This window comes from Tachysurus vachellii, chromosome 8 (assembly GCF_030014155.1).
Source record: "Tachysurus vachellii isolate PV-2020 chromosome 8, HZAU_Pvac_v1, whole genome shotgun sequence".
Taxonomy (NCBI): domain Eukaryota; kingdom Metazoa; phylum Chordata; class Actinopteri; order Siluriformes; family Bagridae; genus Tachysurus; species Tachysurus vachellii.
This window is the reverse complement of record NC_083467.1, coordinates 23,347,760-23,374,793: the sequence shown is the minus strand read 5'-3', so window position 1 is coordinate 23,374,793 and position 27,034 is coordinate 23,347,760. Positions and strand designations below refer to the sequence as shown.

Here is a 27,034-nt window from a genome sequence, read left to right as displayed (position 1 = left end):
AATTGTCTAATGGTCCAAGGACCAGACAGGATAGACATATTGTGATCCAGAGCATGCTATCGTTTTAATCACCAGAACCTTTTGAACATGGGTGGACATTGTCCTGATTCTGGTGTCTAGGCAGAGCTCAGGTAGTGCCCGGTTAGCTCAGTCGTTTGGATTCAGAAGACAAGCTTTGGAATTACTGCTGCTTTCACTATAACCAGCAAGCTGGCTTGCTGCTGCTTTATTGTACAAATGAGGAGTCTGATGCAGAGCTGTTAAGACCACGTTCACACTGCAGGTAAAAGTGGCCCAAATCTGATTTTTTGGACCTAAAGGCGGCGGCTCAGTCAGTAGAGCATCAGACTTTTAATCTTTTAATCTAATCTGCTGCTGCTTTATTGTACAAATGAGGAGTTTGACGCAGAGATGTTAAGGCCACGTTCACACTGCAGGTAAAAGTGGCCCAAATCTAATTTTTTTGGGGTCAAGTGACCAGGTAAGACTTCTTCAGGAGTAGTCTGAACACTCAAATCTAGCCCAGATCTGATTTTTTCAAATCAGATTCGGACCACTTCCAAATGTGGTCCTGAATCAGGCCAAAATCTGATTTTTTCCAATGTGGCCGCAGTGTGAACAACCAAGGCGGATTTGATGCGATTTTTACATCAATCTACATCGACATTCATCACAATTATCCGCCGGCGAGTTCGCACACAAACGTGACTACGCCTACAAAATGGATCAAATAATCAAATAAGCGGCAATGATGGCAGCAAAATGAAAAGCCTTCTTCAAAAGTGCACCATAAACCAAACATGGACGAGCACTTGCTTCTCCATCGACAAGGACAAAAAAGAAGAGGTTGAAACTCAGAGGCAAGAAGTAGGCCGTGACTGGTTCAAATAATTCCCACAATACGGGAAAGTCGATCATGGTTTATGAATAAATTGTCTAATGGTCCAAGGTAGGGCCCAGATAGCTCAGTCATACATATTCAGAAGACAAGCTTTGGAATTGCTGCTGATTTCACTGTGAGCAGCAAGAGTACAGAGCAAAAGATCAAAATAATCAGACAAAACAGTGGAACGCGCATTTCCACATGCCTGACCCGTTTGGACCTAAAGGCGACTGTAAGCTAGAGCCCGGATAGCTCAGTCGGTAGAGCATCAGACTTTTGATCTGTGGGTCCAGGGTTCAAGGCCCTGTTTGGGTATTTATATCCGTGCCCTGGTTGGCAATGCTGGCAGCAAAATGAATAGCCTGCTTTAGGTTATGGCTGGTGTCTTAATGCTTCAATGAACCAGAGGACAAATGCTTGGCTTGCTGCTGCTTTATTGTACAAATGAGGAGTTCGAAGCAGAGATGTTAAGACTCTCTTGTGAAACCGATAAGTGTGTTTTCGAAATTATTTGCTGCTACCTGTGCAATGATAACGTGAGCATCACCAAAACGTGCCTGATCGTCACAGAAATCCGATTCTTTATAAAGTCTCCGCATTTGATTGGGCATAAAAACCCCTATGAATATAATAGAGCAAGGCGTAACCCTGACATGATTTGAACATGCAACATTCTGATTTGGAGTCAGACGGGCGACCCTTGCGCCACATGGTCCCAAGCCAGATATAAAAGTGCACCATAAACCAAACATGGACGAGCACTTGCTTCTCCATCGACAAGGACAAAAAAGAAGAGGTTGAAACTCAGAGGCAAGAAGTAGGCCATGACTGGTTCGAATAATTCCCGCAATACGGGAAAGTCGATCATGGTTTATGAATAAATTGTCTAATGGTCCAAGGTAGGGCCCAGATAGCTCAGTCATACCTATTCAGAAGACAAGCTTTGGAATTGCTGCTGATTTCACTGTGAGCAGCAAGAGTACAGAGCAAAAATCAAAATAATCAGAGGAACGCGCATTTCCACATGCCTGACCCGTTTGGACCTAAAGGCGACTGTAAGCTAGAGCCTGGATAGCTCAGTCGGTAGAGCATCAGACTTTTAATCTGAGGGTCCAGAGTTCAAGTCCCTGTTCAGGCGTTTATATCCGTGCCCTGGTCGGCAATGCTGGCAGCAAAATGAAAAGCCTGCTTTAGGTTACGGCTGGTGTCTTAATGCTTCAATGAACCTGTGGACAAATGCTTGGCTTGCTGCTGCTTTATTGTACAAATGAGGAGTTCGAAGCAGAGATGTTAAGACTCTCTTGTGAAACCGATAAGTGTGTTTTCGAAATTATTTGCTGCTACCTGTGCAATGATAACGTGAGCATCACCAAAACGTGCCTGATCGTCACAGAAATCCGATTCTTTATAAAAGTCTCTGCATTTGCTGCTGGTGTCTTAATGCTTCAATGAACCAGAGGACAAATGCTTGGCTTGCTGCTGCTTTATTGTACAAATGAGGAGTTCGAAGCAGAGATGTTAAGACTCTCTTGTGAAACCGATAACAGTGTTTTCGAAATTATTTGCTGCTACCTGTGTGATGATAACGTGAGCATCACCAAGACGTGCCTGATCGTCACAGAAATCCGATTCTTTATAAAAGTCTCTGCATTTGCTGCTGGTGTCTTAATGCTTCAATGAACCAGAGGACAAATGCTTGGCTTGCTGCTGCTTTATTGTACAAATGAGGAGTTCGAAGCAGAGATGTTAAGACTCTCTTGTGAAACCGATAAGTGTGTTTTCGAAATTATTTGCTGCTACCTGTGCAATGATAACGTGAGCATCACCAAAACGTGCCTGATCGTCACAGAAATCCGATTCTTTATAAAGTCTCCGCATTTGATTGGGCATAAAAACCCCTATGAGTATAATAGAGCAAGGCGTAACCCTGACATGATTTGAACATGCAACATTCTGATTTGGAGTCAGACGGGCGACCCTTGCGCCACATGGTCCCAAGCCAGATATAAAAGTGCACCATAAACCAAACATGGACGAGCACTTGCTTCTCCATCGACAAGGACAAAAAAGAAGAGGTTGAAACTCAGAGGCAAGAAGTAGGCCATGACTGGTTCGAATAATTCCCGCAATACGGGAAAGTCGATCATGGTTTATGAATAAATTGTCTAATGGTCCAAGGTAGGGCCCAGATAGCTCAGTCATACGTATTCAGAAGACAAGCTTTGGAATTGCTGCTGATTTCACTGTGAGCAGCAAGAGTACAGAGCAAAAATCAAAATAATCAGAGGAACGCGCATTTCCACATGCCTGACCCGTTTGGACTTAAAGGCGACTGTAAGCTAGAGCCCGGATAGCTCAGTCGGTAGAGCATCAGACTTTTAATCTGAGGGTCCAGGGTTCAAGTCCCTGTTTGGGGTTTATATCCGTGCCCTGGTCGGCAATGCTGGCAGCAAATGAAAAGGCCTGCTTTAGGTTACGGCTGGTGTCTTAATGCTTCAATGAACCTGTGGACAAATGCTTGGCTTGCTGCTGCTTTATTGTACAAATGAGGAGTTAGAAGCAGAGATGTTAAGACTCTCTTGTGAAACCGATAACAGTGTGTTTTCGAAATTATTTGCTTCTAACAGTGCGATGATAACGTGAGCATCACCAAGACGTGCCTGATCGTCACAGAAATCCGATTCTTTATAAAAGTCTCTGCATTTGCTGCTGGTGTCTTCTTCAATGACCTTCAATGCGTTTTCGAAATTATTTGCTGCTACCTGTGCGATGATAACGTGAGCATCACCAAGACGTGCCTGATCGTCACAGAAATCCGATTCTTTATAAAAGTCTCTGCATTTGCTGCTGGTGTCTTAATGCTTCAATGAACCAGAGGACAAATGCTTGGCTTGCTGCTGCTTTATTGTACAAATGAGGAGTTCGAAGCAGAGATGTTAAGACTCTCTTGTGAAACCGATAAGTGTGTTTTCGAAATTATTTGCTGCCTCCTGTGCGATGATAACGTGAGCATCACCAAAACGTGCCTGATCGTCACAGAAATCCGATTCTTTATAAAGTCTCCGCATTTGATTGGGCATAAAAACCCCTATGAGTATAATAGAGCAAGGCGTAACCCTGACATGATTTGAACATGCAACATTCTGATTTGGAGTCAGACGGGCGACCCTTGCGCCACATGGTCCCAAGCCAGATATAAAAGTGCACCATAAACCAAACATGGACGAGCACTTGCTTCTCCATCGACAAGGACAAAAAAGAAGAGGTTGAAACTCAGAGGCAAGAAGTAGGCCATGACTGGTTCGAATAATTCCCGCAATACGGGAAAGTCGATCATGGTTTATGAATAAATTGTCTAATGGTCCAAGGTAGGGCCCAGATAGCTCAGTCATACGTATTCAGAAGACAAGCTTTGGAATTGCTGCTGATTTCACTGTGAGCAGCAAGAGTACAGAGCAAAAATCAAAATAATCAGAGGAACGCGCATTTCCACATGCCTGACCCGTTTGGACCTAAAGGCGACTGTAAGCTAGAGCCCGGATAGCTCAGTCGGTAGAGCATCAGACTTTTAATCTGAGGGTCCAGGGTTCAAGTCCCTGTTCGGGCGTTTATATCCGTGCCCTGGTCGGCAATGCTGGCAGCAAAATGAAAAGCCTGCTTTAGGTTACGGCTGGTGTCTTAATGCTTCAATGAACCTGTGGACAAATGCTTGGCTTGCTGCTGCTTTATTGTACAAATGAGGAGTTCGAAGCAGAGATGTTAAGACTCTCTTGTGAAACCGATAACAGTGTGTTTTCGAAATTATTTGCTGCTACCTGTGCGATGATAACGTGAGCATCACCAAGACGTGCCTGATCGTCACAGAAATCCGATTCTTTATAAAAGTCTCTGCATTTGCTGCTGGTGTCTTAATGCTTCAATGAACCAGAGGACAAATGCTTGGCTTGCTGCTGCTTTATTGTACAAATGAGGAGTTCGAAGCAGAGATGTTAAGACTCTCTTGTGAAACCGATAAGTGTGTTTTCGAAATTATTTGCTGCTACTTGTGCAATGATAACGTGAGCATCACCAAAACGTGCCTGATCGTCACAGAAATCCGATTCTTTATAAAGTCTCCGCATTTGATTGGGCATAAAAACCCCTATGAGTATAATAGAGCAAGGCGTAACCCTGACATGATTTGAACATGCAACATTCTGATTTGGAGTCAGACGGGCGACCCTTGCGCCACATGGTCCCAAGCCAGATATAAAAGTGCACCATAAACCAAACATGGACGAGCACTTGCTTCTCCATCGACAAGGACAAAAAAGAAGAGGTTGAAACTCAGAGGCAAGAAGTAGGCCGTGACTGGTTCGAATAATTCCCGCAATACGGGAAAGTCGATCATGGTTTATGAATAAATTGTCTAATGGTCCAAGGTAGGGCCCAGATAGCTCAGTCATACGTATTCAGAAGACAAGCTTTGGAATTGCTGCTGATTTCACTGTGAGCAGCAAGAGTACAGAGCAAAAGATCAAAATAATCAGAGGAACGCGCATTTCCACATGCCTGACCCGTTTGGACCTAAAGGCGACTGTAAGCTAGAGCCCGGATAGCTCAGTCGGTAGAGCATCAGACTTTTAATCTGAGGGTCCAGGGTTCAAGTCCCTGTTTGGGCGTTTAAATCCGTCCCTGGTCGGCAATGCTGGCAGCAAAATGAAAAGCCTGCTTTAGGTTACGGCTGGTGTCTTAATGCTTCAATGAACCTGTGGACAAATGCTTGGCTTGCTACTGCTTTATTGTACAAATGAGGAGTTCGAAGCAGAGATGTTAAGACTCTCTTGTGAAACCGATAACAGTGTGTTTTCGAAATTATTTGCTGCTACCTGTGCGATGATAACGTGAGCATCACCAAGACGTGCCTGATCGTCACAGAAATCCGATTCTTTATAAAAGTCTCTGCATTTGCTGCTGGTGTCTTAATGCTTCAATGAACCTGTGGACAAATGCTTGGCTTGCTGCTGCTTTATTGTACAAATGAGGAGTTCGAAGCAGAGATGTTAAGACTCTCTTGTGAAACCGATAAGCGTGTTTTCGAAATTATTTGCTGCTACCTGTGCAATGATAACGTGAGCATCACCAAAACGTGCCTGATCGTCACAGAAATCCGATTCTTTATAAAGTCTCCGCATTTGATTGGGCATAAAAACCCCTATGAGTATAATAGAGCAAGGCGTAACCCTGACATGATTTGAACATGCAACATTCTGATTTGGAGTCAGACGGGCGACCCTTGCGCCACATGGTCCCAAGCCAGATATAAAAGTGCACCATAAACCAAACATGGACGAGCACTTGCTTCTCCATCGACAAGGACAAAAAAGAAGAGGTTGAAACTCAGAGGCAAGAAGTAGGCCGTGACTGGTTCGAATAATTCCCGCAATACGGGAAAGTCGATCATGGTTTATGAATAAATTGTCTAATGGTCCAAGGTAGGGCCCAGATAGCTCAGTCATACGTATTCAGAAGACAAGCTTTGGAATTGCTGCTGATTTCACTGTGAGCAGCAAGAGTACAGAGCAAAAGATCAAAATAATCAGAGGAACGCGCATTTCCACATGCCTGACCCGTTTGGACCTAAAGGCGACTGTAAGCTAGAGCCCGGATAGCTCAGTCGGTAGAGCATCAGACTTTTTTTATCTGAGGGTCCAGGGTTCAAGGCCCTGTTTGGGTATTTATATCTGTGCCCTGGTCGGCAATGCTGGCAGCAAAATGAAAAGCCTGCTTTAGGTTACGGCTGGTGTCTTAATGCTTCAATGAACCAGAGGACAAATGCTTGGCTTGCTGCTGCTTTATTGTACAAATGAGGAGTTCGAAGCAGAGATGTTAAGACTCTCTTGTGAAACCGATAACAGTGTGTTTTCGAAATTATTTGCTGCTACCTGTGCGATGATAACGTGAGCATCACCAAGACGTGCCTGATCGTCACAGAAATCCGATTCTTTATAAAAGTCTCTGCATTTGCTGCTGGTGTCTTAATGCTTCAATGAACCAGAGGACAAATGCTTGGCTTGCTGCTGCTTTATTGTACAAATGAGGAGTTCGAAGCAGAGATGTTAAGACTCTCTTGTGAAACCGATAAGTGTGTTTTCGAAATTATTTGCTGCTACCTGTGCAATGATAACGTGAGCATCACCAAAACGTGCCTGATCGTCACAGAAATCCGATTCTTTATAAAGTCTCCGCATTTGATTGGGCATAAAAACCCCTATGAGTATAATAGAGCAAGGCGTAACCCTGACATGATTTGAACATGCAACATTCTGATTTGGAGTCAGACGGGCGACCCTTGCGCCACATGGTCCCAAGCCAGATATAAAAGTGCACCATAAACCAAACATGGACGAGCACTTGCTTCTCCATCGACAAGGACAAAAAAGAAGAGGTTGAAACTCAGAGGCAAGAAGTAGGCCATGACTGGTTCGAATAATTCCCGCAATACGGGAAAGTCGATCATGGTTTATGAATAAATTGTCTAATGGTCCAAGGTAGGGCCCAGATAGCTCAGTCATACGTATTCAGAAGACAAGCTTTGGAATTGCTGCTGATTTCACTGTGAGCAGCAAGAGTACAGAGCAAAAATCAAAATAATCAGAGGAACGCGCATTTCCACATGCCTGACCCGTTTGGACCTAAAGGCGACTGTAAGCTAGAGCCCGGATAGCTCAGTCGGTAGAGCATCAGACTTTTAATCTGAGGGTCCAGGGTTCAAGTCCCTGTTCGGGCGTTTATATCCGTGCCCTGGTCGGCAATGCTGGCAGCAAAATGAAAAGCCTGCTTTAGGTTACGGCTGGTGTCTTAATGCTTCAATGAACCTGTGGACAAATGCTTGGCTTGCTGCTGCTTTATTGTACAAATGAGGAGTTCGAAGCAGAGATGTTAAGACTCTCTTGTGAAACCGATAACAGTGTGTTTTCGAAATTATTTGCTGCTACCTGTGCGATGATAACGTGAGCATCACCAAGACGTGCCTGATCGTCACAGAAATCCGATTCTTTATAAAAGTCTCTGCATTTGCTGCTGGTGTCTTAATGCTTCAATGAACCAGAGGACAAATGCTTGGCTTGCTGCTGCTTTATTGTACAAATGAGGAGTTCGAAGCAGAGATGTTAAGACTCTCTTGTGAAACCGATAAGTGTGTTTTCGAAATTATTTGCTGCTACCTGTGCAATGATAACGTGAGCATCACCAAAACGTGCCTGATCGTCACAGAAATCCGATTCTTTATAAAGTCTCCGCATTTGATTGGGCATAAAAACCCCTATGAGTATAATAGAGCAAGGCGTAACCCTGACATGATTTGAACATGCAACATTCTGATTTGGAGTCAGACGGGCGACCCTTGCGCCACATGGTCCCAAGCCAGATATAAAAGTGCACCATAAACCAAACATGGACGAGCACTTGCTTCTCCATCGACAAGGACAAAAAAGAAGAGGTTGAAACTCAGAGGCAAGAAGTAGGCCGTGACTGGTTCGAATAATTCCCGCAATACGGGAAAGTCGATCATGGTTTATGAATAAATTGTCTAATGGTCCAAGGTAGGGCCCAGATAGCTCAGTCATACGTATTCAGAAGACAAGCTTTGGAATTGCTGCTGATTTCACTGTGAGCAGCAAGAGTACAGAGCAAAAGATCAAAATAATCAGAGGAACGCGCATTTCCACATGCCTGACCCGTTTGGACCTAAAGGCGACTGTAAGCTAGAGCCCGGATAGCTCAGTCGGTAGAGCATCAGACTTTTAATCTGAGGGTCCAGGGTTCAAGTCCCTGTTCGGGCGTTTATATCCGTGCCCTGGTTGGCAATGCTGGCAGCAAAATGAAAAGCCTGCTTTAGGTTACGGCTGGTGTCTTAATGCTTCAATGAACCTGTGGACAAATGCTTGGCTTGCTGCTGCTTTATTGTACAAATGAGGAGTTCGAAGCAGAGATGTTAAGACTCTCTTGTGAAACCGATAACAGTGTGTTTTCGAAATTATTTGCTGCTACCTGTGTGATGATAACGTGAGCATCACCAAGACGTGCCTGATCGTCACAGAAATCCGATTCTTTATAAAAGTCTCTGCATTTGCTGCTGGTGTCTTAATGCTTCAATGAACCAGAGGACAAATGCTTGGCTTGCTGCTGCTTTATTGTACAAATGAGGAGTTCGAAGCAGAGATGTTAAGACTCTCTTGTGAAACCGATAAGTGTGTTTTCGAAATTATTTGCTGCTACCTGTGCAATGATAACGTGAGCATCACCAAAACGTGCCTGATCGTCACAGAAATCCGATTCTTTATAAAGTCTCCGCATTTGATTGGGCATAAAAACCCCTATGAGTATAATAGAGCAAGGCGTAACCCTGACATGATTTGAACATGCAACATTCTGATTTGGAGTCAGACGGGCGACCCTTGCGCCACATGGTCCCAAGCCAGATATAAAAGTGCACCATAAACCAAACATGGACGAGCACTTGCTTCTCCATCGACAAGGACAAAAAAGAAGAGGTTGAAACTCAGAGGCAAGAAGTAGGCCGTGACTGGTTCGAATAATTCCCGCAATACGGGAAAGTCGATCATGGTTTATGAATAAATTGTCTAATGGTCCAAGGTAGGGCCCAGATAGCTCAGTCATACGTATTCAGAAGACAAGCTTTGGAATTGCTGCTGATTTCACTGTGAGCAGCAAGAGTACAGAGCAAAAGATCAAAATAATCAGAGGAACGCGCATTTCCACATGCCTGACCCGTTTGGACTTAAAGGCGACTGTAAGCTAGAGCCCGGATAGCTCAGTCGGTAGAGCATCAGACTTTTAATCTGAGGGTCCAGGGTTCAAGTCCTTGTTCGGGCGTTTATATCCGTGCCCTGGTCGGCAATGCTGGCAGCAAAATGAAAAGCCTGCTTTAGGTTACGGCTGGTGTCTTAATGCTTCAATGAACCTGTGGACTGTTTTGGCATTTATACCTATATGCAATACAGGCAGCAAAACGAAAGCACAAAAATGAAATACATAACATGACTAGATTCCCATACTGAAACTATTAAAGTTCAATTTTTAAGCTCCTGTGTCAATTCTTTTCTTAGTGTGTGATGCACAACTAAGAGATTTGACAGCCACTGTTAGGATCAAAGTTCAACTTTTTCTTGTAACGTCACATGTTTACCTGATATACGTGTAATGTTATTATTAGTGTTATTACTGTATTAGTGTTATTATATGTTATTATATGCAATCAGTGGTAACTGTAATGCCTAAACAGAACCTTGTAGAACACTGCACATTACCTTTGTTTAGAGTGGTCACCATTTAGATCTACAAACTGATATCAAGCTGTCAAATAAGACCCGATCCAGGAGTGGGCTATCCCTTTAACACCAACAACATGTTTTAGCCTATCAAAAGGCATATCAGATCCGGTGTAGTCGCACAAGTTCAAATTTTTTAACGGATCCAACGCTCAAAATAGATCAGAACATTACGGATCTGCAGATGGTCGGCACCTCACGCAGCCCCTTTGTGACTCTCCATAGGAAATGAATGATTTATCGACCATCATTTGTCGTGTGTGGTGGAAAGGCGGCTTTAACCGAGTGAGACGCGGGAAGCTGAGGCGGGGGAAACAGAGCACACGTGGTTGGGATCTTTGTTTCGGCGGCAGTGGCTCGGATGCTTGTATCTCAAAAATTTGCTCGTATCTCAAGGCAAAAATTTGGTCGAATCACAGCTCGTATCTCAAAAAATTTGAATGTCAACGCACTCGTATCTCGAGGTATCACTGTAGTTGGACAGCTGGGTTGGGTCGTGCTCAGGTTTTTTAATCAAAGGTTTGATAACTGCTAGCTTAAAAAATTTCGGCACATAGCCAGTGCTAAGAGAATAATTTATTATCTTTAGAATGGGTTGGATAGCTACTGGTAGTATTTGTTAATGAAACATGTGGGTAAAGTATTCAGTATGCAGGTTGATAATTTTGAAGAAGAAATCAGTGAAAATGTCAGTCTCTTGAATGTGATTAAAACAGTCTAAATACTGATCAAAAACAGAAATATTATCTACGTCATTATCTATCAATTTGTTTGGTTTAATGGTCTGAATTGTATGTCTGATGTTATTAATTTTTCCATTGAAATAATGCATGAAGTCACTACTGCTACAAATAGACGAGGCATGGGGTAGCCTTGTGGTTAAGGTGTTAAGCTTCCAATTTTTAAGGTTGTGAGTTTTATCCCAGGTCCACCAAGCTGCCACTGTTGGGTCCCTATGAAAGTTTTCCTTTCATGCTAATCAAAATACTGATAATTTAGATATCCATCAGTTCAGCGACCATAAGCTGCTGTAAGCTACATCGCCATGCTGCAATGGGATGGGGCCAGTGCATACTACAGCATCAGACATCGCCTTCGCTAATTTACACACCTCTACAATATTACTCTTAGTAATCTTTGACTGACGAAGGTTTATATCGTTAGCTGATACATGGAAAACTACCTTAGCCTTCTGGAGTCGATAAACACGTATACGCGTTTTGTGGCATAATCTCCTGTTAATTCCAAAAAGAACTTAAATTACACTTTCAGTTTCGATCGTACAGACAATACATCAATACATCAATACATCAATCGAATCTCTAAAGGGTATACTTTTATTTGTATACACATAATAACCACAAAACACTGTGCTTTTGTAGAATAAAGAAAATAAACAGAGTGTGTTCTCTGCCATCTCGGTCTCGGTCACCACTCTTCACAGACACATAAATAAAACAACCGGAATCTCAGCGAATACTTGCCTCAAAGACAAGATAAATATATGCATAGAAAGCTTGAAATGTCTACTTTTAAATAAACAAATTCAAGTCAAAAACAAATAATCTATTTTTATGTAATCCGTATGAAAGTAAGGAGTGGTCCGGTTTCTCCTGTTTCGCCTAATTATAGCTAATGTGTTCCCGCCTCCCTCTGAGCGCGCTGTTCATATGGAAATAAACTGAGGTGATTCAGGTACAGTAATCATGTACACACCCCCGAGACACAGGAATGACTCAGTACATGAAATCCGGACCTGTGTGCCTTGCAAAGCAAAGCATGGTAAGAGGCAGTACACTACTTGGAAATGCCAGGCATGTGATGTTCACTTGTGTGTTCAGCTGTACACAAAGATGTATAACTGTTCAATTCTGGGTACTATGTGACAGGGTAGGTTAGTGGGCTTCTACAAACCTTACACCCTTTTTTATCTTGCACTGTTCCTGACACTTTTTTTTTGTTTTGCAGTTTTGCCCTGATGGTGTCTTCTGTGTTATTACTAACTTCTAAAGTGATTTGATGTGATAGTTAAATATTCTAAATAAACTACAAACAAAAAATATACACATTTATTTTGTCCTCACATTCTTTCTTGTAACTCCTCTCTCAGTCACACACTTACCTGAAAGGCTCATTATGCAGCTCATCATGCAGGCCTTTGACTTCTCAGGTGTGAATCACATTAATATGCATGATAGTTGATGCCTACTCGCATATGCCCTTTACAAACAAAAAGTCTCTTAGAAAATTTAAATCAATATATTGTTTTCTGTGAGCGAGTAAACAAGATGATTTTCACATAATTTTGAAGCAAAAACTCTAGGCTACAAGATCCAGTTCTCAAAAGTCCTGTGAACCAATGTTCTGTATGTGTTTTATGGCCTTATTCAAGTGATTTAAAATGTTTCATTTTTCACTAACCATGCATAAACATTGTTTTCTCAAACAATCTCCTATAATCAGAGCTCTTTCAGGTTTCCCAGCGGGTGTTTCACTGAGGAGAGCAAAGTTGAGATCTTCTCTGTCAGAGAGCTATCTAACATACACTTATCACAAATAAAATTAACGCTAATGACAGAGGAAGAATTACTAAACATCCTGCAGCTCAAACACTGGACAAGCTGAAAGTTCGCCATACTGAATGATTACGTACCTTTGACTTGAATCAGATCGGAATATTAAAAAGAACCAAAGAGCTTAAAAAGAGATTAAAAAGAGCAAAGAGTTTCCTCCGCTAGCTGTTTGAAGACAGGAAACAAACAAGCGTCTCCTGACAAAAAGGAATAAAATGAACTGCGATAGAAAAATAAAGAAATTAAAAAAGTAAAGCAACAACGTAAAACATGAACTAAAGAGAGAAAATAAAAAACAGTATAATTTAAACGCTAATTCTTGCTGCAAAGGTTAACCCAACCAGTTATGAGGTTTAGGGAGCAAGCACTTTTTCACACAGGGCCATTTCCCTTAATAATAAAAACCTTCATTTAACTGCATGTTGTGTTTACTTGTGTTATCTTTGACTAATACCTGAAAAATTCTTTGATGATCTAAAACATTAAAGTGTGACAAACATGCAATAAAATAAAAAATCAGGAAGGTGGCCAACACTTTTTCACACCACTGTATGTACTGGTAATGATCTGTCAAATAAGACCCGAGTTTAACTAGTGCTGCCTCTGTGCTATGATGAGGCCTAAATCATGATTGATACAATTCATGAATGTGATTCCTATGTAGGTATGAACATAACTGAAAAGGTAGGTATAGTTTGTGAATGGAAACTTACCGATCATTGGACAAGACACCTGTCATTCAAGATATACAGGTGAATGAAAGGTGCCTCGGCCGATGATCGGTACAGTAAGTTTCCATTCACAAATTATACCAACCTCTTCCGGGTTGTCTGACTTGTCGTTGTGTTTTCGGATTTGTTAATTTGTTTTCGGAATTGTTAATTTGTTTTCGGATTTGTTAATGTGTTTTCAGATTTGTTAATGTGTTCTCGGATTTGTTGTTTTGTTTTTGCATTTGTTAATGTGTTTTGCACTTCTCGGCCACCATAGTAGCCACTTGTAATATCTGTTTAAATAAATATGTAGGTAAGGATTCAGTATGCAGGTTGATCATTTTGAAGAAGAAATTATTGAAATTAAGTCAGTCTCTTGAAGGGGATCAGAAACAGTAATAATATTTACAGCATTATCTATCAAATTGTTTGGTCTGAATTTTCATGGTCTGTTTTTTCTACCGGGGGGCACGGTGGCTTAGTAGTTAGCACATTCGCCTCACACCTCCAGGGTTGGGGGTTCGATTCCCACCTCCGCCTTGTGTGTGTGGAGTTTGCATGTTCTCCCCGTGCCTCGGGGGTTTCCTCCGGGTACTCTGGTTTCCTCCCCCGGTCCAAAGACATGCATGGTAGGTTGATTGGCATCTCTGGAAAATTGTCCGTAGTGTGTGATTGCGTGAGTGAATGAGAGTGTATGTGCCCTGCGATGGGTTGGCACTCCGTCCAGGGTGTATCCTGCCTTGATGCACAATGACACCTGAGATAGGCACAGGCTCCCCGTGACCCGAGAATAGTTCGAATGAATTTTCTACCGCATATTATCAATATTTACTCTGAAATAATTTATTAACTTATTGCTGATAGAAACTCATTGCAAATAGATGTGTGTTTTCCAAAGTGTTTTAATTCCTAATTAATTTTGCTACAGTATTAAATAAAATTTTTATCTAATTTTAATCTTCCTAATCTTTAATTGAGGTGGAGAGATAAACTGATCTAGCAGCACTAAGAGATTTTTTGTAGCTAAGAAGGCTCTTCTTCCATGCTGTAGAGGTGAAATACTTATAATCTGATGCCATTTACGTTACAATTTTAATTGTATTCTAATCAAGTTCTGTGAGGTCAGACGACAATCCAATCAGACTTCTTCTCCGAGTGGACTCGAAAATTCTCAACACAAAGTATTTATAGCAAAAACAAAAGAATTGGCCTTGCTGTTCCAAAATGTTTTTATGGGGGACTGTATATTGGGCCCCATTTATTAAACTGGATTATAATTAATCTTAATTTGTAAATCATCTGCAGGAGCATTTACATGAGACATTTATATGTAATCATGAAAACCCAGTCTGTAAAATGTTTGTATCCCAATAGATTTACTGCTTTGCTTCTAGGTAATGTATATATTAATGAACCTCAACTGATCAGTTTCAGATCTTATAATTAGCATAATTGTGATACAGATTATAGAATACAGAAATGGAAACGTGAAATTCACTTGGTTCATATGTTTCAATCAAAATATATAAATATAGTAAATATTATGTAATATAGTATATATTATGTAATATACAGATTATAGAATACAGAAATGGAAATGTGAAATTCACTTGTTTCATATGTTTCAATCAAAGTATATAAATATAGTAAATATTATGTAATATAGTAAATATTAATCAGGAAAGTAATTAAACATTGATCAACATTTACTAGACACCCTTATCCAGAGCAACTTACATTTTTAACTCATTTTTATACAACTGAGCAATTAGGGCCTTGCTCAGGGGCCCAGCAGTGGCAGCTTGGTGGACGTGGGAATCAAACTCACAGCCTTCCAATTGGTAGCCCAACACCTTAACCACTAGGCTACCACATCACATCAAGAAAGTAAGCATTACTGAAACCCTTGTAAATTTGGCTGGAAATTTAATTTCAGTTTGGCCTACAATAAAAGTTGCAAACAACTTTCCAAAAAGATTGATAGGAAAGGTGTGGTTAACCCCAGGACAACCTTCACATGTCTAGATTCTAAATGAGCATTTATACAGTAGAAATGTGTTACCAACACTTTCACCAATCCTGCCTCTGACTGGATGTGGGAAGGCATGCTGGCAGAGAGTTTCTTTATAAGATTGTGGTTTCATATCTGTGATGCTGTGTCCTCATTTTCTAAGAACATTCATATAGGACAAACACATATTGCGCAAAAGATGAGCAGTACACACTACGTAGCTTTGTATAGCATTGTAGTATATCGTATTTCTATCCATCTGGATGGAAAACAGTCGCAGCACACCAAGGAGTGAATTCACACTGGAAAGAAATCAAAGACAAAAATTTGCAGTGTAGCACTTGACTAAGTAGCGTGTAGGAGGCGGAAATAAAGGTGACTGTATTGAAGGAAATGGAAACCACACATGTATGTGTTCATGTGCGAGACTTAGAGGGAGGCACAGAGTGAAAGCAGGAGAAGGCGTAGACTGTGCTTAATCTTTACTTACTGACTCCAGACTAAAGCACTGAAAATGAACCTGTCTTGAAGATCAACAAGTTTTTAGATTTTTTTATTACATTTTTTTTCTTCATTTGCCATGGCAAGACCGGTTCAGTTTTTGATCTCTGTAGTTTTTATTCTCATTGAACTTGCAGATGCACAAGGTAAGTCATCTTGTTTTTGTTTAGCCATTGTTGTCTTTATGGCAGTTGTTGTTGTCATTTGTTTGTTCAGGTTTTTCATTTACATTCATTAAAATCCTTGCTAAACACCTTCCCAGAACTTTCAGTTTTTTTGTTGTTTTTTTTTGCTTTAAGTCATTGGTTCCGAACAATTTTTAAAAAAAACTTATGGAACGTCTAACTTTGTGTTTTGTCCATTTGCGTGTCTCACTTGGTAGCCTAACACTAAATCGTGACACATGGTGCTTTGGTAGTTTTTCTCAGTGTGGTCTAGAAACAAAAATATTACCCCAAAATATATTAAGTGGTTTTCCTACACTGAGCAAAACAGTTTGTTTTATGGGACAAATGTTAAGCAAAGAGATTATGATGTCCTTTATGAGCATGAAAGCGAATAGACAAAAAAGAGGCCAGCTTTCCTGTTAATTCCAATAGGGCATTAAAATATGGCTAACAAAATGAACTGCAAAATAAAGAAAATGTATTTTATATAATTATGCTGAATAATGTAATAATAATAATAATAATAATAATAATAATAATAATAATAATAATAATAATAATCAGAAAGTCATCTATCCATCCATCCAGTCATAAATCTATCTGTCTGTCTGTCTGTCTGTCTGTCTGTCTGTCTGTCTATCTATCTATCTATCTATCTATCTATCTATCTATCTATCTATCTATCTATCTATCTATCTATCTATCTATCTATCTATCCGGTGGTTGCCTGTTTAGATTCGCTTGTATCTGTTCATAAATGTAGAATTGTTGTAGAATTTCTAACACAAACCAGGTGTGGAGACTCATGTAATCTAAATTGCAGATGGTTCATTTGGAATTATTTTATACAACCAAGTTCTCTGGATAAAGATGTATTCAGAGCTGACATAGCCGTATGCTTGTATACACGTGTAATGTAATCAACTTGTGTCTGTTTATTGAAGTGACATAGATTTTTAAAAATCTTACTTTAGACTAAATCTGAAAAATCCATTATTAAAAATATGGTCTTCATGTATTTTGAGTACATAACATTTGCAACTGTGTGATTTATACAGACCAAGGCATGCATTTGCAACACTTTTTGCAGAGAAAACCTCAGATAATAACAGCTAAACAAATCACACATAACTGTATGACTTTCAGTTTTGTTGTTTTTTCCCCTTGCTTGTAAAAAAAATCAAGGTTAAAAAAATTTTAATGTTTAGTTTGGTTTAAAATGTGATACATTTTATTGCAAAATGATTTGGGGGTCTTTGAAGAATAAGTTGGACTATAAACAAAAAAAATCTTAGCCCAATCTTACTGTTTTTTCTTGCATTGTGCTACAAATGTTGTTTTATAGGAGAAATATTTAGCAAAAGATTTTTTGCGCATGAGACTGAAGTAGTGAAGAAGAGGCCCAGCTTTCCTGTTAATTCCAAATAGTCCCTTAAATAATTTACTGTAGAATATAGAACATTTATTATCATGTAATTACAATAAATACAAAAAAGCGTCCATCTATCTATTTATCTATCTATATATCACGTTCAAGGACTGTGCACTTATTTGGCAGTTATATTCTGTATTACACCATCTGTTTTATCTGCTTCCTGTAGATTCTGTTACTTCATGTGTCCCTGAAATCAAACTTCGGAAGAACACCCTTTACACAGCCTCCAAAGAAAACAAGTTAAACATCTCTTGCCCTGTGACATACTGTAATGAGATTCCTGTTGTTGAATGGATAAAAATTGGTGACATGGACATTTTTATGCACATCAAAGAAACAAATCAAGTAACAATTACAGAAGAACAAACTGGCTTAAAGGAGATAATTTCATATTTGAGCTTTAGGAACTTTGTACCAGGTGATATTGGCATTTATAGATGTAAGGTTACTACATCAGGCTTTTCATCAGAAAGCCACAACATTAACGTCAATGTTTCAGGTAAGGAATGAATCTCAGTTTCTAAAAAATTGGAAATTATAATTGATTGGGGAAATTGGTTATAATATTATATAAAATAAAAAAAATGATATGTGGATGATGATTTAACTGTCTTTCAAAGATTCTGCCGGCTACACCAGTATAAATAGCACCACTGTACCGCAAAAGGAGAAGGAGACGGATGACAGGCGGCTTCTGTATGTCTTCATTTGCTTAGGAACCCTCGGTCTAGTCTTATTCGTGATGTTGATCTCTTTCCTGTGCATAAATCAATGTGAGTTTGATACTTATGCATTAGCTATATTTTAAAATCTAATGTAAATTTACTAATAAATTAATAAATGTTTTTTTCTTTAGATTCAAGAAACAACCACAGAAGCAAAGTAAGCCTCATGTGCACACATTATAATTTTTTACATACAACATTAAACAAATTTGTACAAATAATTTCTTAATACAAAATTAAACGCATCTTCTTTTGTTCTCTCTAGAACTGTCCGAGACCAGCGAGTACCACCACATCAGGAAAGTCCCAGGAAATTCCAGAAGAGCAAAACAACATCTATGATGCAACTACAGATGAGCTACATTCAGAGCTGAACTCTCTGTGTACAGAAAACAATCAGAATTGTACACCAGTAACGAGGAACAGAAACAGGAGTAGTGACGGATCAGAGCAGATTGTTTATGCTACTCTTCAACATCCTACTCCCAGTGGACCTTCTGCAGTCCACCATCAATCAAGGGACCAGCTATCAGAGTATGCATCCATTCGAATTGGCTAAAAAAATAATTTGGGAGAACTTCAGAGTTTCAATGTTTTCTGTTAAAGGAGGAGGGCAATAAATTAGCAGTGTGAGTATTGTGATAAGCAAACCAGGAGCTGGGGTTAGTGTAGTGTTCTCATAGAAGAACATATAATTGGGAACTTTTTTTAGATTAAAGGAAAGTCCAAGACCCCACCTATGATCATTGCATAGATTTAATTTATTTGTATTCATACTTTTAGCGTTTCTGAATATTTATAAATATATGACTTTCTGTCATGTTTTTCAGTTACTCCTGCTTTTCACATGACTCTGTATATTCAGCACTATCTTACATAAAATAAAACAAAACATATACTTGTAGCATGTTGGGAAAAGTTCAGGGAAAGAGAAAACTGGTGGTAGGTTTTAAAATCATGCTTTAGATATAAAAGCACACTATAGATATATTTACACACACACAGCTCTGTTTGTGTTCATCGGTCTTCCTTGTCTCTTGTCTCTCCCTGTTTAATCCCTTCTGAAGCTCATTGCAGGTGTGTGATCGTTAACAGTCACTTCTCTTGGTTCCACCCCATTTAATATCAATATATTGTCAACCACATTCATACTATTTAATGACAGAGTTTTAGATTAATCCCGTTCATTTCAAGTCACCAGCCGATCTGGCTTAACTCTATGATAACTAAATAATAATGATAACTTTCATGTTAGCTGATAGTAATCTAAATAAACTCTCATCCTGTGATTAAAAAAAAAACAAAAACAAAGCAGGGGACATCACAGACACCCGATGGCCCTTAGACCACACTTTGAGAACCATGGAGTTAGAAGACCATTCATGTTCTGCAAAAAAAGATCTTTCAGTAATGAAAAGAACAGTTTTTCAAGTAAAATCTAGGACCTTAATTCTGGTTTGTTTATTTACTGTAGTAATTGGGACTGTTTTTGCCCTAGCAGAGATATATTTTGTACATATGGTTGATTTCATGTAGTTATAGTAGGCTTGGATTGCCAAAAAATTCTGTATAGCTCTAGGTGCTGGAGTAGTTTGTCTTATTTATCTGATACATTTGAAGATGTTTAAAATGTTAAAAACTTCACCTTGTATTTTTTTATGTTCATCTACCCAGATTTGCTGAATCTGTTCCCACTTTAGCCTCAGATTCCTTTTCTTGGCTGACAAGAGTGTACGTACATAATATGGCATATTGCATGTTCTGAGATTCTTTTCAGCTCACTATGGCTATAAAGAGTGATTATTTGAGTTCATTTCTGTGTGTTGATTCTATACTTTCTCACCAACAAGATGCCTGTAGAACTGCTGGTTATTACTGGGTAGAACATGCAAGCTACTAACACTTTGCATGATTTCTTTGCATTGCACTGCTGCAACATGATTTGTAGACTGAATCATTTCATTTATCAATGATATATGACTAAATAAAGTAGGTGATGGTACTGTTTCTAACTGTATTGTTTGCAGTGGGATGCAAATGATACCCCAATGGAAATGACCCGTAACATTATTTTACATGTACTCTTTATACATGTGTACCAGTGTGATTACATGAACTATGGAAAAAATGACTAGCATCAGCTGTTCTACTTTTAGTCACGTAATAATGGTAAGGGTCTTAGACCTCTTTACACATCATTGTGGTTTAGACGCCCCTTCTCTCTTTTTAGTATGGAAACAAAGTAAAACAGAAAGCAGCCAGTGGTTGTACCTTGTTACACACTATGTTCACAAACTAGAAGAATTGTGTAAGATATTGGACTGATAACACAAGTGTAATATTGTGTATTTGTGCATTAGTATGTGTGATTATTACTGTGTATGCATTACAAGTGTGTGTGCATGAGTGTGGGGAAGGGGGGGGTGTTGGGGGTTGTGGTTGGTGTGTGTGTGTGTGTTTGAGAATGTAATTTTTTAATTGTTTATTGAGCTGTTACCAAATTACTATCATCGGAACATATACAGCAGCAAAATAAACAGTTTAATACTGCAAAGCACATTAGGTGTTTTTGGGGTTTTTTTTTGGTTCCACACAGTTTTTTTAATGGAAATTGATGATTCTGTTTTTGTAATAAATGTGCTCAAGTCAGTGGAAAAAAGCAGTCAAGCTGGTGCTTCACTAAAAGGTTAAGGTGGAGGAATATGTGTTTATAATAACTACGACCACATGTTGAACACAGAATAGTGTTATATTTACTAAGCCTGGACAAAAGTGTGTCTGTAAAGCTCAGAAATGTTTTTTCCACCATCATGAACAGAGAATAATTCATTAAGATTTTCTGCTCATGAATGTTGTGGGCAAGTGGGAGATCACTACAGCCCAATCTTTTATTAATATATTTTTCTTATATTTCTTATATATATATATATATATATATATATATATATATATATATATATATATATATATATATAAATATATATATATATATAAAAGGTGGCTGCAATAGTTGTAGTAATAGTGGCAGTGAAAGTGAAAGCAGTGGTAGTGTCAGTAGAAGTGGTAGTAGTAGTAGTAATGTTACCTAAACCTGTGTTGCTGCTATTATCATCATCATCATCATTATTATTATTGTAGTAGTAGCAGTAGTACCTAATAGCACATTTTAACTTCCCTCAATTCCACATTTTTGCACACTTGCACAATATCTGAATAGAGTGTTTTCAAGTACAGATCTCTTTCTCTCTCTCTCTCTCTCGCTCTCTCTCTCTCTCTCTCTCTCTCTCTCTCTCGAAATTCATGCTACATTTGCTGATTTTATATATATATATATATATATATATATATATATATATATATATATATATATATATATATATATATATATAGAGAGAGAGAGAGAGAGAGAGAGAGAGTCATGTGTCTAAAATGTAATTATTTGGACACCATAACAAATTGCCACCATAACAAACCTCATACCAACTGTGAAACATGGAGCAAGTGTTATGGTTTGGAGATGCTTTGCTGCAGCAGGACCTGGTCAGCTCATCATCATAGAATCCACTATGAATTCTACATTGTTTCAGAAGATGCTTGAGGAACATGTGAGACCATCTGTCAAAAAACTGAAACTGAAGTGGAAATGGACCTTGCAACTTGACAAAAACATATCAGTAAATGCTACAATGACTCGCTGAAAAGTAAAAAAAATTCTGGAATGGACAAGACAAAGTGCAGATTTAAATGATATTCAGATGCTGTGCAATAATTCTACATGGACTGTGCATAACAACACAGCTTTAAACAAATCCAGATGTAGATATAGCTCTATATATTCTCAGCTGACAGTAGGAAGAAAAACTGCTTACTAAGGAAGTGTTGATATGCAAACTGATGTGCTAAAGAGATTGCCCTATTTTGTTTTTCCTGAAACTGGCATGCAGTTTTTGCATCATGCACAAGGTAGCATGCAAATTGTTGAGGGATGTTTTCATTTAAAATCAGCAAAAAAGAGTGGAGACATGGGAATTGAGATAACATATTCAATGAAATATTTTTAACATGGAAAATCAACTTGACATAAAATGGAAAAAAAAGCAGTCCATGTGACAGATCATGCCTGTTTGAATACACTGCTTCACATTAAGGCCAAATAATGAGGCCAGAATAGAGACAATCTAGTGTTTATTTGTTTGTTTGTTTTAGAAAAAAGCATAGACCAGACACTGGTCTACTGGTGCAGGTCCAAATGACAGTAAATATTTGTTTCAGAAGTAGTTCAAACCACTTCCTGGTTTCTTCAAACCAAATTATATAGTATTATATATAGTATATTCTATAGTAATAACAAACATGAAGCAACATGATTGTTAATATATGCATTCTGAACTGTAATTTAACAACATTGTACATCATGCTACTACATGCAACACGTTATTCTTATTTCTATTAATCGTTTTTGTTCTAAATAAATTATTTTAGAAGAACAAATTTAAAATCTTAAATGTATTAATTTATCTGCACAGTCTAGGCTGGGTTTTCATTTCACTGTGTTTTCAACAGTGTTCATGGAAAAAAAAAAAAGACTATTTTAAAAGTTTGTTATAGCGTCTAGGCTTAGTGGTTAGCACGTTCGCCTCGCACCTCCAGGGTTGGGGGTTCGATTCCCGCCTCTGCCTTGTGTGTGTGGAGTTTGCATGTTCTCTCCGTGCCTCGGGGCTTTCCTCCGGGTACTCCGGTTTCCTCCCCCGGTCCAAAGACATGCATGGTAGGTTGATTGGCATCTCTGGAAAATTGTCCATAGTGTGTGATTGCGTGAGTGAATGAGAGTGTGTGTGTGTGCCCTGCGATGGGTTGGCATTCCATCCAGGGTGTATCCTGCCTTGATGCCCAATGACGCCTGAGATAGGCACAGGCTCCCCGTGACCCGAGGTAGTTCGGATAAGCAGTAGAAAATGAGTAAGTGAGTGAGCCTAACACTGCATCTATTACACTATTCAGATCCCCAACAAATGAATGTATAACTAAGTGGTCTTCCAGATGCTTGCTGGAATAACCACATCTGTAATGAGGATGCAACCTCCCGAATTTTCCTTCATGGTTATCCAGCTTTCAGTGAGGTATGCTGAAATGATTGTTTATGCGTGTTCCTGTCAGATGTCATGAACATTTGCTTTACATTTGCTTTAAGTCAGAGATTAGCAAAAAAATCGTATTCAAATCCTAAATTGGTTTTAATGCATTCTATAAGTTGTTGTTTTTTTATTTTAGTAGTTGCTGAAACATACATCTTTGTGTGTAATACCATGTTTATGAAAAATTGTACCCAGATGTAGTGTATAATGAAAGAAGTGGGGATAGAACAGAGCCTTGTGGAATACTAAACTTTAAATTTGTTTAAATAAAGAAATAACCATTAACATTTAGTGTAGACTGGTAGACCTTATCTAAAACATTAAGGCTATGCACACATTTCTGGGTTGAAGTAACATAAATCAGATTTTATGCCTTAATTAGTTTTTTGGTGTAAAAACAAAAGTAACAGTAATGATTGTTTTGAGTATAAAGGTTAGGAAATTGTTTATTATATTTACTTCACTTTCTAATTTAATAATTGCTACTCCTAATACAGTACATCATAAAATAGTGATATTTACTCTGCAGTCATCAAAAAGGGAATTGGTTTGAAATGTCTTTCACGTTAAGGATTTTATACAGTATTTAAATTAAATGTTTTTCATAATGATTCACAAATCGATAAAAAAAATAGATAAATATATGCAGGACTACAGACTCACAGACTTTTACCTGTGCTACACATAAGCACTATGAAACGTGAGCTAGAGGAAAATATTTCACTCAGGCAACTAACGGACTCGTGTAGCTTGGTTTTTTTTTCACACCTCAGCTGATGCATGCCCATCCTGCCTGCAAACACTTCCACCACGCAAAAACACGCTTCAAGGAAGGCAAAGAACTCACGTGCCAGATCAGCATCTCAACACATAGTGTTTAATAACACCTTTTTAATAAAAAATATAACAATTTTGTAAATAGGCATATTTAATTTACAAAAAAAAAACTTGGGACTACATAGACACTGCATTTGAGACACAAATGAACTCCTAGGCTTGCACATCTTAGAGCCACATACACTTAGACATACAAACAGACTTAGAGCCACTTAGAGATACAAACAGACTCAAACAATTGAATGAACTTTGGTCCATAAGGTTAAACTGAACCTCAAGATCACAACAAAAGTCCTGGCAAAGGAGAGAGTATTACATCATCATGACCTGAAAGAAAATTTATAGACTGAAGTTTGCAGGTGATTATCAGCCCTTTTTTAAGCAGGTTCTGTGGTTAGAAGAAACAACAATTGAATTGCTTGTCCATAATGATCACCATTATGTATTGAGGCTTTTAATGCTGAGAACCCCACCCCACTTTGGAGCATGGACAGCAGCATCATGTTGTGGGGGTATTCTGCTGGAACATCAGAAACCATGCCATCAGAAACTTGATGAAACAAGATAAATGATCTAGAGAACCTGAAGCAACACCTCAAGACTGAAGACGTCTTTCTAACAGGACAGTCATCCTAAACATACTGCTAAAGTTAAAGAGTACAACGTGAACATATTCACCAAATCCTTTAAGCGAGAAACCGAATAAGCAGGAAAGTCAGAAGCTTTTGCAAGGCTGCTCCAAGCATTTGATTCATTAAACAATTAAAAAGCAATTCCACCAAATATCTGACCTAATGAAAATCTTTAGTAATTAAAGGCTGTCTCTAAATAAAAAAATCTGCCTCTTAGTTATTATTTTAAAATAACCTCTTACTGTAATAAAGATACTCTAACTAATATACAGTAACATGAAATGTCTTCAGACATGGTGTATACAAACTTGTTTCTAAACGTAAGCATTAGGATTACCAATACCCTGTCAGCACCCCCTCTGGTGGCAGTGAATTGTCCCCATAGTCCCTACATATTCCCCCACTTTAAGGTGTGGCTCCTGACATGCCGAGACTCACCCCAAGATTTGTTCCAACTAGGACCCAAGAGGAGAGCAAGAGTCACCCATGACCATGCTTCCCCCCTCTTGCACATGAGGGGACAACTGCCAGGGGCCCTAATGACATCCATGGGCAAGCTCAATGACCGAGTGACGCTCTTAATTAACCAAAATGCCCTAGCAAAATCCACGGCTTAGCCCACATTACGAAGCAATGTCCTCATCCAAGCCTGGGGACAGAGCATCATCCGGCAGGGGCAGGAGGGAAGCATCCTCCACACGGGTTTCCACCCACAAGTTGAAGTAATTATACTGACATACGTGTCCTTTAGTGACACATGTTTTCGGATTGCGTAGGAAACCCTTCCACAATCCCACTAAAGGATGTGTCCTAGTTTGCACGGGTTAGTATTGAAAACACAAGATCAACAATTAGAGTTGCTCTTACCTTGAACGCAGGTATCCTTCGAAGTCCCTCGGTCTTCTAACAAAGGTTCTGCTCCAAGTTCTTCTACCTATTCTATTGATTGAACCTTTAGATGAAGGAGTCAGACTTAGACCTTTTTGTCTTTTCAGGATCCTCACAATGGGAGGCCTTGTTTTTATTAAAAGTAGTGTAATACAAATAGATGTGTGTAATATATGTAAGGTAAAAGAAAAGAAAATTACAAACAAAATCTCCTTCAAATAGTCAAACAATTCTAGCGTAAATAGAAAGAAATAAAATGCAAAGATAAAACAAACCAGGAAACACTCTCTTAGTGTAAGCCTGCGTTTGTTCTCCTGATGCACCCTCTATAAGCAAAAACAGAGTATAACACAAAGAGCTCGCCTCAAGGTGAATGCACACCGATAACTGGTTCTAAAACCCTATTTATAACAGTTCTTAGTATGATCTCATAATGGTCATTCTGCTTCTGTCAGCATTCTATCAGGTCTCTGATGAGCTCATGCTTCTGAAAAACATCCTGATAGGTCTCCTAAGCTGCACGGCTGACTGTGTATTCTTACAAAGCTGCTGACACAGAACTCGTGATTTCTTTTTTAAGCTTTCATTGTTACTTTCTGTCTTAATATCTAAACATACTATCAAACATTATATCATTTCTTAATCACACAATGGTTACCTAAATTCATATATAAAAGTAAATGAAACTTATCATTCTATAAAATGGAAAAGAAAGTTCATATAAAGGTAAATGAAACTTATAACAATTCTATAGTCTTCTTTCTGCAAGATGATGGGTCTTGATCCAACTGTCTAGGTACAGTGTCTGTTCCTCTTCGGGTCGACTCAGGTTCCTCCTATTGTAGGTCCTTTTCTTCACAGTTTTAATCAGATATATTCAATTTCTTTATGTCATATAACTATTTACCCATTTCTTTTAGTTTATTTTCCACAGCTTCCTTTTTCCTTGCTCTCTGTCTTTGTTGTCTTTTGTTTCGTTTCTGTCTTTTTGCTGCATTAATTTCACTCTGTTTCTTTATAGTATTTGATGAGTTATCCTTATGACATAAGGATAACCAGGTGCATGTTGTATGGCAGTTACATGTGATATGGCAGTTACTCCATTCCTAAAATTTCTATTCACAAAGTGGAACAACGTCCTCAGCTGGAACAATGATGGAGCCACATTTCCTTTAAGCTCTGATAAAAAGGGTGGTGCTTGA

The 27,034-nt window shown here is 38.9% G+C and overlaps 1 protein-coding gene and 9 non-coding genes across 10 annotated transcripts; all 10 read left to right on the top strand.

Moving 5' to 3' along the window:
- The first annotated feature begins 1,125 nt into the window (after window positions 1-1,125).
- Window positions 1,126-1,198, top strand: trnak-uuu (transfer RNA lysine (anticodon UUU)). Its single transcript has one exon. It is a non-coding gene; the product is annotated as a tRNA-Lys (tRNA).
- A 750-nt stretch (window positions 1,199-1,948) lies between these two features.
- trnak-uuu (transfer RNA lysine (anticodon UUU)) lies at window positions 1,949-2,021 on the top strand. Its single transcript has one exon. It is a non-coding gene; the product is annotated as a tRNA-Lys (tRNA).
- Window positions 2,022-3,227: 1,206 nt separating this feature from the next.
- Window positions 3,228-3,300, top strand: trnak-uuu (transfer RNA lysine (anticodon UUU)). Its single transcript has one exon. It is a non-coding gene; the product is annotated as a tRNA-Lys (tRNA).
- Window positions 3,301-4,417: 1,117 nt separating this feature from the next.
- On the top strand, window positions 4,418-4,490 carry trnak-uuu (transfer RNA lysine (anticodon UUU)). Its single transcript has one exon. It is a non-coding gene; the product is annotated as a tRNA-Lys (tRNA).
- A 981-nt stretch (window positions 4,491-5,471) lies between these two features.
- On the top strand, window positions 5,472-5,544 carry trnak-uuu (transfer RNA lysine (anticodon UUU)). The gene has a single exon. It is a non-coding gene; the product is annotated as a tRNA-Lys (tRNA).
- Window positions 5,545-6,524: 980 nt separating this feature from the next.
- Window positions 6,525-6,599, top strand: trnak-uuu (transfer RNA lysine (anticodon UUU)). Its single transcript has one exon. It is a non-coding gene; the product is annotated as a tRNA-Lys (tRNA).
- Window positions 6,600-7,579: 980 nt separating this feature from the next.
- Window positions 7,580-7,652, top strand: trnak-uuu (transfer RNA lysine (anticodon UUU)). Its single transcript has one exon. It is a non-coding gene; the product is annotated as a tRNA-Lys (tRNA).
- A 981-nt stretch (window positions 7,653-8,633) lies between these two features.
- trnak-uuu (transfer RNA lysine (anticodon UUU)) lies at window positions 8,634-8,706 on the top strand. Its single transcript has one exon. It is a non-coding gene; the product is annotated as a tRNA-Lys (tRNA).
- Window positions 8,707-9,687: 981 nt separating this feature from the next.
- On the top strand, window positions 9,688-9,760 carry trnak-uuu (transfer RNA lysine (anticodon UUU)). Its single transcript has one exon. It is a non-coding gene; the product is annotated as a tRNA-Lys (tRNA).
- Window positions 9,761-15,984: 6,224 nt separating this feature from the next.
- On the top strand, window positions 15,985-20,718 carry si:ch211-214p13.8 (B- and T-lymphocyte attenuator). The gene is made up of 5 exons (XM_060877387.1): window positions 15,985-16,159; window positions 17,782-18,114; window positions 18,236-18,388; window positions 18,472-18,497; window positions 18,606-20,718. The coding sequence occupies exons 1-5, from the start codon at window positions 16,093-16,095 to the stop codon at window positions 18,897-18,899; spliced, it is 873 nt and encodes a 290-aa protein (XP_060733370.1). The 5' UTR covers window positions 15,985-16,092; the 3' UTR covers window positions 18,900-20,718.
- The last annotated feature ends 6,316 nt before the right edge of the window (window positions 20,719-27,034 follow it).